General features: G+C 40.8%; 1 protein-coding gene across 3 annotated transcripts in view; it reads right to left on the bottom strand.

Annotated features, from left to right (window-relative positions):
* LOC122555418 (neural cell adhesion molecule 2-like) overlaps positions 1-12,402 on the bottom strand; it is a 1,561,904-nt gene that overhangs the window by 534,116 nt on the left and 1,015,386 nt on the right. For 2 of the 3 annotated variants that reach the window (XM_043701408.1, XM_043701406.1), the window contains exon 2: positions 4,061-4,135. The exons of the other annotated variant lie outside the window; for it this stretch is intronic. In XM_043701408.1, the coding sequence (XP_043557343.1) occupies positions 4,061-4,135 (75 nt within the window). The remainder of the gene's footprint in view (positions 1-4,060; positions 4,136-12,402) is intronic. 3 annotated transcript variants of the gene reach the window in all.

Genomic DNA, 12,402 nt, shown 5'->3' with positions numbered 1-12,402 from the left:
CAACCCTCCAAAGAGTAACTCACCCAGACCCATTCTCCTACTCTATATTTACCCTTGACTAATGAACCGAGCCTACATATCCCTGAACACTATGGGACAATTTAGCATGGCCAATTCACCTAACCTGCACATTTTTGAATTGGAGGAGGAAACCGAAGCACCCAGAGGAAACCCACGCAGACTTGGGGAGAATGTGCAAATGTACAGATAGTAGCCCGAGGCTGGAATTGAACCTGGGTCCCTGGCGCTGTGAGGCAACAGTGCTAACCAATGAGCTACCGTGCAGTTGCATTTGATCTGATTTCAACCTCAACTCTAAGTTCCTGCATACCCCTGATCATCTTTCATCCCCTTGCTTCCAGCATGTTCTGTTCCAGAGATCACGCTTGGGTGTCCTGGTCAATACTGATCCTCAATGTCAGTAAAATATATTATCTGATTATTCCCAGAATGCTCTCTGTGGGATCTTGCCATGCATAAAATAGCAGCCCTGTTTTTGATGTCATGGTAGCGACTGGCCTTTAAAAGGCACATGAGTGACTCATAAGGCCTGTGGAATGTCCTGAATTATGAAATACATTGTATAATTGCAAGTCTTTTTGTCTCTTCTCTCCCTTACAGTTCTTTAGCTCAATGCAGCATCTTATAATGAATGAAGAAACACAAAAAAAAACGCCTTGCACTTGTATGGTGCCTCCTGATCTCCCAAAGTACAGTAAAGTAGGAAACAAATAATTTCTCAAGTGGTTTCACACTGACACGCACAGGTAAACTATTTGAACACAGCAAGGTTCCACAAACAGCAATGCAGTCGGTGGAAATTAATCTGCTCTAGTGGAGTTGGCTGAACAAACACCTTTCATAAAAGAGACAAATACAATCAAGGGCATATGTGTCTGTTGCTGAGATTAGTGGTTGAATATCCAATACTTCTGTTTCCGACGCTTTCTCCTGTTACATTAAAGGACCCAGTAATATGTGGCAACATCCTTTCAAGAGAAAACAGACTGAGGAACGGTGTAAAAATTAAGTAAATCCCTTATCATCAGCAAGCTCTCAGAAAAAAAATAAGTTATTTTTCCTTCTAACTTACTGATAAATTTGAAACTAGCTCAGAAAGGCTTTGAAACAAATGAGAACACTCTTCAACACAGCATAGCCACTTATAACAAAATACTGAGGGCAAACTGCAGGTCGCCAGTTCCATTGAGAGGTACACAACATGTGGTAAAGACTAAGGGCTGAAGATACTGACATATCAACCACATTGACTGGAAATCACAGACACAATCTAGATGTTTTAGTGGCTTAATATTGTTACAGGTGGGAGGTCTTCAGATTGTGAGCTTGGCCCAGAAGATGCACAGTGTGAAGAAGCATGTGAAGGTGTATAATGCGATGGAGTGACGTTTGGGTGTAGCCGCACATTCTCATGAACATGGGAGCAGCCTGTTTCAAAGTCATGCCAGCAACACGGGTCCACAATGTCTGCCAAAGTTACACATTAAAAGAAAGACTTGCGTTTACATAGTGCTTTTTCACAGCCATCACATTTATATCTCAAAGTGCTCGAAAAACAGTGAGGTAATTTGCTGTTCCACAGGAAGCAGTGTCATCAAACATAACCTTTGAACTATGCAAGGTGGCATGAGAGCACAGAATTAGTGGCACAGTCTGAAAGGGGCGAAGTAACACAGGTTAAAAAAAACATTGGTTAGGCCACGTTAGAACATTGCATGCAATTCTGGTCTCCTTCCTATCGGAAAGATGTTGTAAAACTTGAAAGGGTTCAGAAAAGATTTACAGGGATGTTGCCAAGGTTGGAGGATTTGAGCTATAGGGAGAGTTTGGATAAGTTGGGGCTGTTTTCCCTGGAGTGTCAGAGGCTGAGGGGTGATTTTACAGAAGGGCATGGATAGGATAAATAGGCTCCCCCCTGGGGTGGAGGAGTCCAGAACTAGACAGCATAGGTTTAGGGCGAGAAGGGAAAGATATAAAAGGGACCTAAGGGGCAATGTGTTCACTCAGAGGGTGGTACGTGTATGGAATGAGCTGGCAGAAGAAGTGGTGGAGACTGGTACAATGACAGCATTTAAAAGGCATCTAAATGGGTATATGACTAGGAAGGGTTTGGAGGGATATGAGCCGGATCCTGGCAGGTGGGACTAGATTGGGTTGGGATATCTGGTTGGTAAGGACAGGTTGGACCGAAGGATCTCTTTTCGTGCTTTACATCTCTATGACTCCATGAAAAACAAATTAGGGTAACCGAGAAGTGAACTGATCCTTATCCTAGACGTTGTTGTAATATTCTGGAAGATGTAACTGTGTCTGGAATGCTGTGAGGGAGCATATCAATTTCAGGTATTGAGATAGGAACATAGGAACAGGAGGAGACCACTCAGCCCCTCAAACTTGTAGTACCATTCAGTGAGATCATGGTTGATCTGTGGTCTGACTTCATACTTCAAACTACCTTTGGCCCAAATCCCTTAATACCTTTGCTGAATGAAAATATATCTATCTTAGATCTAAAATCATGAATTGGTTTAGTGTCAACTGCTGTTTGTGGAAGAGCGTTCCAAACATGTACCATCCTTTGCATGTGGAAATGCTTCCTAACATCTCTCCTGAATGGTCAGATCCCAATTCATAGACTTTGGCCCCTACTTCTCGAATCCCCAACCAGTGGGAATAGTTTATCTTTACTGCCCTGTCTTTTCCTGTTAATATCTTAAAATACTTTGATCAGATTACTCTTAGCCTTTGGAAATCCACAGCAAACAGAGTAATTTGTGTAATCTCTCCTCATAATGTAACCCCTGAAGTCCAGCTTTCATTCTTGGAAACTTACATTGTACTCTCCTCAAGGCCAATATAACCTTCCTAAGGTCAGAAGAAGAGTTTTTAATCTCATTCCAAATACTGAAGATGGTGGCATGGAAAATGACTTGGCTTATGAGACTGCCTCATGATTTCAGCCAGAAGAATCACATTTTTGCAGCTGCTTCACGTTTATCCTGAATGCAACTTTCAGCTACAACACTATACCTGCATTAGTAGTCAGCAAATAAATATTTTACTGACCTGTACTATTAATTGTGCAAAATTAAAAATCACACAACACCAGGTTATAGTCCAACAGGTTTAATTGGAAGCACACTAGCTTTCGGAGCGACGCTCCTTCATCAGGTGATTGTGGAGAGCTCGATTGTAACACAGAACTTATAGCAAAAATTTGCAGTGTGATGTAACTGAAATTATACATTGAAAAATTGATTGTCTGTTAAGCCTTTCATCTGTTAGAATACAGTGATAGTTTCACTTCTTTACATCACACTGCAAATTTTTGCTTTAAATTCTGTTTTATGATCGAGCCCTCCACAATCACCCGATGAAGGAGCATTGCTCTGAAAGCTAGTGTGCTTCCAATTAAACCTGTTAGACTATAACCTGGTGTTGTGTGACTTTTAACTTTGTACACCCCAGTCCAACACGGCATCTCCAAATCATATTAACTGTGCATAAGGGATCAAGCAGCTGATATGAGCTGTGTTGCAGAGAAATGCAGGAATTTAAGACATGTCTACACAGAGCAGATCTCATATGGCAAAGAGAAAATCACATCCAGGATTCACTGCTACACTCAGTATTGTAAAGAACCTCTATCTTATTTAGTCTTTTCGATGATTATTAATGTATGCACCAATATCTTTGATAGTTGTATCAATGCATTTATGGACTCAAGAGCTGTGATGCAAGAGCAAGATAACAGTAAAAAAAAGAATAAAGCTTTGGTTAATATTTGATACTGTAGCTAGATCAGTGTTGATCAATGTATTCCAAGATTTGTCATTGAATATTGTTCAATAAAGAACCCTTTGTTTAGTTAATCAAGCAGTAGCCCTTCATATACACATGTGCTAAGGTCCACAATTAATGCTACATAAAAAGGGAGGAGAACCCATATTTCAATCTTAAAATTTAAGGCTGCTTGTGCTGGATTGTCCCAAAACAGCAACAAAATCATTCAAAAGAAAAGGATCTACTTTGAGCTTACCTGTACAGGTGAAAAACTTGGACTCGCCCACACTGAGTTCCACTTTGCCCAGAGAAATAGTCACTTGAAGCACAGCTAAGACAAAAAGAAAAAAAAGATTGAATGCAATTTATTTGAATCCCCGAAGCTTAATGGAGTCCAGATTGCAATCTGCCCCTCATTCTTGACTATCAATCTTCCCAACATTAGATTCATACAGACATAACCTGAAAGTCAATAGCTCACTTTGCCAGGTTACTCATGGCTGTAAGAGAGTGGATTGCAAGCATGTAGCCCCATAAAGCTTGAGTTAATAGAAATGACAGAAAATGTCATTTGACGGGCTGAATACTTGAGTGAACATGAGAGTCGGCTGATTCACAGGTTCTGGTATCGGGCAGTTAGTTACTGGGGTTCTTAGCTGTCAGCTCAGGACCAAAGGCCCTACTGACCACCAGCCAATCAGATAATAGTGGGCCTCCCTGGAAATGCCAGCCTGTAGTGTAAGTCCCACTATCTGAAAGCAGCTATCAGAGTTTGGCAGCTCTTGAATTCAGCAATGGCAGGACTGAGGTCATGGCTGCTGCTGGAAGGGCAGGTTCCAGAACACAATCATAATGCAGTGAACTGAGGCACAGGTGACTAATGTGAGGAAAGGTTGAAGGTTTTGAAGGGTGGGGTTCATTGGATGAGGGGCACAGGATATTTGGAAGAATGAAGAGTAACACCAACAGCACAGACACAATTCCTTTGCTGGCTAAGGTCACCGTGAAGGTCCCAACCTCCCCCTCACCTGAGGTGTGGTGACCCACAGGTTAAACCATCAACAGACTAATGGTCCTCTGGGATAATGACAACCTTACCTTTACTCTTATTGTCTTGAGGCCAAAACACTAAACTCAAGGAGGTAGCTCTAGTTCTGAGGACTGCAGGAATCAAAGGGTATGGGGAGAAAGCAGGAAGAGGGGAATGAGTTAGATGATCAACTCAGATGACATGGAAGGGCATAGCAGACTCAAAGAGCTGAATGACCTACTCTTGCTCCATAGAACCATGTTTTAAATTTCTAATTGGGACAGACCTCACCAGATGTTGCAGGATGAGATCCCAAGTAGTCATGAATTGGCTTGGGTTACAGCTACTTCTAAAAGTACAGATCACAAACTGAACTGATTCTTTGCTAAAGTGGCTCAGTAGATAGAAGACCATTGTACTTTAAATGCAAAAATGTATGAGAATGTTATCAGGCTTCAAACCTTAGCCTTTTAAATTTGATTTTTAAATTTAAATAGGGTAATGAAGAGGTTTTTTTTATGAGTTCTGCTCAACAATAAGCCTATGTGGCTTTGTTATGATGGAATTCAATGGTTCAGGTTGTGTGCTATTGAAATGCAACTGCCAGGTTTACATCTGACACCAAAGATAATAACCAGATTTGCTTGTTAAAGTAGACTTTGTGTCTCAGAGACTTTGAACAGGAACACTGAGGGAGAGAAAGCCAAGTAGAATAACATCACTGTGATCTACAAATGGAAAAGACTCTGCCAGCTAATGCTCAGGACAGCCTATCCACTGTTAGAAATGAAGCAACCCACAGCTATTTAAAGATTTCAGAAGGAGATCAGGAGGAGGTCAGGAGGAAAAATTTTCAGAGTGGGCCTTACTGTTTAGTATCAGTTTCAGAATCCTTAGCAAACTGAGAGAAATGATTTTTGAAGAATGCTCTATGTTCTGACGCAGAAAAATGTGGAGAAATTAATCATTTGGAATCTGGAAATTACTTTAGATTGTTTCTTGAAGAGTCTACAATTTAGTAGAAAGCATCCTGTAAGGTATATGCATAGTGTGTGGTCCTGTTGATTTAAAATGATGATAAGTCACATAATCACATAAGTGATTTCTGTAGTCTAGAACAATAGGTCCTCATTAAGGAATGTTCAGTCTGTTTTTTTTGTTTGTTCTAGCTTCTTTGTTACAGTAAACGGCTTAAAACTTGAAATCTCGTTGTACGTTTCCTTTAAGTCAGCCAGTAGGAATTCAAATCTCTGGTACAGATTTATTTATCACGAGAGGGGTCAGAACAATAGGAATGGAACTGCATGCTTCTAAATTGACAAGACAGTTTGTTTATGGAGGAGTATAGAAGGAGAGTAGGGAATTGGTGATGGTCATTTCTGCCTCTACATAGATATAATCAATGTATGTTGACACATAGTTAAATTGAATCTCTAACAGTTTAGATTCAATTCGTGGATCTTATCAGTCCATTAAAGAATTTCACTTGTGTCAATGTAATGTTCCTCACTATCATGTTGATAAATCGATCCTGTGTCATCGAGCTGAAAAGAACATTTGTCCAACCATTCTTCTGCTGCCCTTTAGAATAACCTGATTTGTTCCACTCCACAAAACCCACCCAAATACCTTGACTTTGTTTTCCTGTTCCAATTATTTAACCAAATCTCTTTTTATTGAAGCTGCAGTCACCACCCTTCCAGGTAGTACAGAATAGACCACAACAGAAAAATGTTTGACCATCTCAGCTCTAGTTGTTTTGACAATGATCTTAAATCCATGTCTTCTGATTGAAGCATTTTCATGTCACTGGAAGCCATTGGTCCCTGAGAACATCTTGTTTGGCTTCTGCTATCTTAGGCGTTTGGAGAACAAAGCCAGCCTCTCCAGTCATTCCATTAAGTAAAGTGGGCAGTCACTTGCAACCACAGAATTTGAAACATTTTGCTCAAGGTTCTCATTTAGCACTCATCAGAGCAAATGCAAGAATGACAAATTTCAGAAACAAAAATCACAAAGTATTTATACTACTGGAGAAAATAGTGTTGATTGATTGGGTTGCACTTAGAGTATTGCATTCAGTTCTGATTGCCACATTACAGGAGGGATATGGAAGGCTTTGGAGAAGGTGCAAAAGAGGTTTACAGGATGCTGTCTGGATTAGAGGGCATAAGCTATAAGAGGCTAGAAAAAATTAGGTTGTTTCCTCTGGAGCAGCAGAGGCTGAAGGGAGACCTGATGGAATTTATAAAATTATGAGAGGCATAGATAGGGTTGACTAGGGTTGACGGTCAGAATCTTTTTCTCAGAGGTGAAATGTCTAATACTAAGGGGCTTGTATTTAAGGTGAGAGGGGGAGAGTTCAAAGAAGATGTAAGGGGCAAGTATTTTACACAGAGAGTGGTAGATGCTTGGATTGCGCTGCTAGAGGTGGTGGTGGAGGTAGATATGATAGAAATGTTTGAGGAGCTTTTAGATAAGCACATGAATAAGCAAGGAATGGAGGGGTATGGATCCTGGGCAAGCAGAAGGGATTAGATTAGGTTGGTATCATGTTCGGCACAATATTCTAGGCCAAAAGGTCTGTTCCTGTGCTGTACTGTTCTATGTTCTATATTCTATTTTCTATTATTGGTTGACAAGTCAACTCCTATTGAAAGTACTCTGCACAGAGGGTGGTAGGTGCCTGGAACGCGTTGCCAGCAGAGGTGGTAGAGGCAGGCATGGTAGATGGACAGGTGCATGAGTAGGTGGGAAGCAGAGGGATACAGATCCTTAGGAATTGGGCGATAGGTTCAGATAGTGGATTTGGATCGGTACAGGCTTGAAGGGCCAAAGGGCCTGTTCCTGGGCTGTAAACTTTCTTTGTTCTTTTCTTTGTTTGCTTCTATTGGCTGAGGTGTTGCCGCAGACGAGCCAGTGTGCAACATTGATTATCCTTCCACATAAACCTTTGTGATCAACTGTTTGAAATTTGGACATTCTTGCATTCACCCTGATAAGTGAAAATTGAGAAGCTTAGGCTGTAAAACTGAAATACACTGACATGAGGTGCAGGCTGTTTCCTGGTTTGTCTTGTGTTATTTGAACTCAGAGCCCTGCAGTTAGGATAATACAGTAATCTCATCATGTGTGAAGGAAAACATGATGAGAAAGCAATCAGATTTCTTTGTAAAGTGGCTTATACTAGACATGCTTGCATATGGAGGTCGGGTAGCCATGTGATTGGATTTAGTTATTCATCCCTTCTGGCAAATTAAAACTAATAAGATCAAAAATAAATTATTTCTGATTGAAACATGCAGCCATCGTTGGCTGGCAACCCTACATGTATTGGCATCCATGGAGTGGTCATGAACAGCCAAAGAGTTATAGAGTCCTGTAGCACTTTGGCCCAAACTCGTCCATACCGAACAAAATGTCCAACCACGCTGACTCCATTTCCCTGCACCTTGGCCCATACCCTTCTCAGCCTTTCCTATCCATGTATTTGTCCAAATGCCTTTTAAATGTTGCTGATGTACCCACCTCAACCACATCCACTGGCAGCTCATTCCACACACGTACCACCCTCTGTGTAAAACAATTGCCACTCAGGTTCCTTTTTATTCTTTCCCTTCTAACCTTAAAGCCACTTTTAGCTAATTCTTTTGTGTTGGACTAAAGTTAAAATACAGTAGATGCTGTAAATCCAAAATAAACACACAGAATGCTGGAGAAACTCAGTGGATCTGACAGCAACTATGGAGAGAAAAAAACCCAGATTTAACATTTGACTCCTGAGATCTGAAGAAGAGTCATACCAGACTCAAAATGTTAACCTGTTTCTCTCTTCAAAGATGTTGCCAGACTACTGAGTTTTACCAGTGCTCTCTGTGTTTATTCTTTCATATTGTCTGTGCCTACAATTAGTTTCTCGAGATTAATTGGGCTAGTGATGGCATCTGTTTTGTCCCAGCAACACTTTTGATATCAGTGGGCAGAGCAATGGAAATTCTCAGATTTCCCATGACACCTAGACATTGCTGGGATTTATTGGCCATCCTTAGTTGTCCTTGAATTGTTTGGCTTGTTAGGCCATTTCTGTGGATAGTTAAGAATCAATCACATTACTGTGGATCTGCAGTCTGGTGTAGGTCCAGATGGCAGACTGTTTTCCCTAAAGTGTATTGGTGAACTAGCTGGGTCTTTGTAACAATCATTCCATGATCATAATTAATAAAGTTTACTTTTACTTCCAAATGTATTCATTGAAATTAAATTCCACCAGGTACTGTGATATGATTTGAAACCCATTCTTCCAGAATATTAACCTGGACCTTCGACTTGCCAGTCCAGTAATGTTACCACTGGACTGTCATCTCTGTGAGTTGGAAAGAGATGGGTGCAAAGCCTATTCCAGTGGTTTGAATACATAGTCGTAATCTATATTACACTGCAGTACCAATGGTGTGCTACATCATTGGAGGTGTTATCCATTGGTTGTGATATAGTACTGAGGCTTAATCTGCTCCCTCAGGTGTGTGCAAAAGCCACCACTTCCGATATCAATGATGAAACCCTCCCCAGTCTCCTGGATAATACTTATCCCTCAGTGAACAGCCACAGAAACATATTTAAGTTATTCCTGTTTTTGGAAGTTTGCTGTTTTATAAGTTGCTCAATGCTTCTGCTGGGAACTAAAGTACTTTAGAAAACTCTCTGTTTGTGAAAGATGTTATATTTAAATACAAGTCTTTGTTCCTTCAGTGAAAGATGGATAAGGTATAGACATTCTGTCTACTGTAGGAGCAAATAACTGCAGATGCTGGAATCTGTACTGAAAACAAAAAGTGCTGGAGATCACGGCAGGTCAGGCAGCATCCATGGAGAGAGAGCAAGCTAATGTTTCAAGTCTAGATGATTCTTCATCAGAGCTTATCCTTGTCTCTATTTTATCCTTCCTGGGAACTTGAGGTCTTGCAGAACATGGGCTCCTCTATGCAAAGAGCTACATTATACTTTAAAGAGACTGCTTTTGTAAGACATTGCAATAGTGGCTCAGGAACATGATGGTGAAGAAGGCTGAACTATACTCACTGGAGCCTCTTGCTTCTCATTGACATTAAACTCTACAGGTTCCCATATCTTGTGCTTCTCAACATTACCACAGAAGGACAGGCTGCAAACTCTATTGAACCGTGACTGATGCTAGTTTGTAAAAAGTCATCCATTCTTGAAGATGCTACCTATGGTGACTGCTCCTGAGACAGTAGAGTGCAACATGCAAATTGCCTTTCACTATTGCTACAATCATTACCTCAGCAGCACAGGAAGCAATGCAGGGCAGATCATGCATTATTTTAACTGATGCTATTCTTACAAGGAACACAATGTGTCCTTCAAAGACCTTTAAAGTGCCTGGAGCCATTTTGATGGAAAATTTTGTATGTGGTTGCTCATTACAACTGTCTGAGTGGTCAACTACTGAGACAAGATATATTATTACCCTGATAAATATTGGCCTGACTAATGAACCACTTTGAAACAAGACATTTCTGAATTTACAGAGACACAGAGAGGGAGGAGGGAGTTGTGGGATTTATTTTATATTGCTGCAAGATGAAAACAGTACAGCACAAATTGTGCAACAGAGACATTAACGCCAAAGGAGACAGAAAGATTGAGAGAGGAGTAGCTTATAAGTCATGAAACATTGATGTCCTCCATCACTGGCATACTGTGGTCGCAGTGAGTATTGCCTACAGGTATAGCAATGCACCAAGCCTTCTGCTAAACAACACCTTCTGAACAGATGACCTATAGATGGACAAAGACATCAGGTACACAGGATCACCACCACCTGCCATACACCTCCAAGTCACATGCATCGTCCTGACACAGCCGTATAATGCTGTTTCTTCATCGTTGCTGGGCAACAATTAGGAAGCTGTTTAAGCTAAGCCAACTGGATAAGGACATGCTGGGAAGCCAGTCCTTCACAACCTCTTCAATATCAACCAGGGATGAACAATAATAAAAGCAAAATACAATGGAATGCTGAATATGTGAAGCAAACACCAAGAATGCTGGAGACACTCAAGATGCCTGGCAGCTTCTGTGGAGCTAGAAACTGAGTTAATGCTTCAAGCCTGATATGACTCATCCTCAGAATCCTCTAAAGAAGAAAGGTTCTGAAGAAATGTTATATCAGGGTTGAACAATAAGTGCTGATAAAACTGAATCAAACAATAGCTTTGGACCATTGACCAGAGCCATATGTATTGAGGAAGGGTAGCTCAAGTTAGGAACTTCATTTGGGGAGTCCAAGCCATTGTGGTAACATGCACTTTTATTGCTTATTGTTAACTGGAGCTATGAACAGTGATAGTATAGTTTCCAAGACTCCTTCCAGCATTGTGGACATATAGTGGTCTCTCCTGTGCTTTCAGCTTGGCATTGTCCTGTGTATAATTGGTTGATGTTCAGCCTGTTTGGCTGCACTGTTAATGCATTGACTATCAAATACTGATTGAGTTGAACTTAAACCCAGAGTCAAAGAGATTACCCATAAGGACCTCCCTGAAAGAAGTATGCAAAGATAATTCTGATGTCTATGAAATATGTACCCAGTGGGGTAGCCAAAAATACTACTGCTGCAACAAAATAATAAGACAAACATTCACAGTGTGGTATTTGTGACACCATTTGAAATATTGAATTTGTTATTCAGTCAAAAGACGTGGGAATCTCTAACAAGCCAAGCATTTATTATCCATCCCTAATTAGCCTTGCGAGAGTGGTGACAAGCTGCCTTCTGGAATCCACTGAGGGACTTGCTGGAACATTTCAGAGGAGGGTTAATATTCAAACACAAGGAACTGGAGTCACGTCTTGGCCAGCCCGGGTAAAAGACAACATTTTTCCTTCCTTACAAATTATTAGCTGAACAAATAGCTTTTTAATGTCAATGCACTGTCTTCATTAGCAATGATTTCAGATTTTACTCAGTTGAAAACATTTTAGCTTTCTCAGATGCCCTCATGACATTGCAACGCATCTGTCAAGGGAATTGGGTTATCACGGTGCAGGAGAATCGACATTTCGGGCATGAGCCCTTCTTCAGGACCTGAAGAAGGGCTCATGTCCGAAATGTCAATTCTCCTGATCCTTGGATGCTGCCTGACCTGCTGCGCTTTTCCAGCAACACATTTTCAGGTCTGATCTCCAGCATCTGCAGTCTTCACTTTCTCCTATTGGGTTACCAGCCCAGCAACATAGCCAATCTGCTCCTATAACCATCTCACCACACATGTATATATAAAAAATAAATATTTTTTGTATACAATTGCTGAAAACAGCAAAGGTGTTAATTGGACATAAGGCAATCTCTTTCAATTAACAACAGAAGGTCAAGGTGATGGCCCCATAGTGTTACCAACAGATGGCAACAAATGTAAATCAAGTTGGCCAGTTGGAGGATAAAAGCTGCATTATTTAAAGGAAAGAAACCACCATCATTTCTGACTTGGAGATGCTGGTGTTGGACTGGGGTGTACAAAGTTAAAAATCACACAACACCAGGTTAT

The sequence above is a fragment of the Chiloscyllium plagiosum genome, chromosome 12 (assembly GCF_004010195.1).
Source record: "Chiloscyllium plagiosum isolate BGI_BamShark_2017 chromosome 12, ASM401019v2, whole genome shotgun sequence".
Classification (NCBI taxonomy): Eukaryota; Metazoa; Chordata; class Chondrichthyes; order Orectolobiformes; family Hemiscylliidae; genus Chiloscyllium; species Chiloscyllium plagiosum.
Note: the sequence above shows the minus strand (reverse complement) of the source record. Positions and strands in the feature narration are given on the sequence as shown.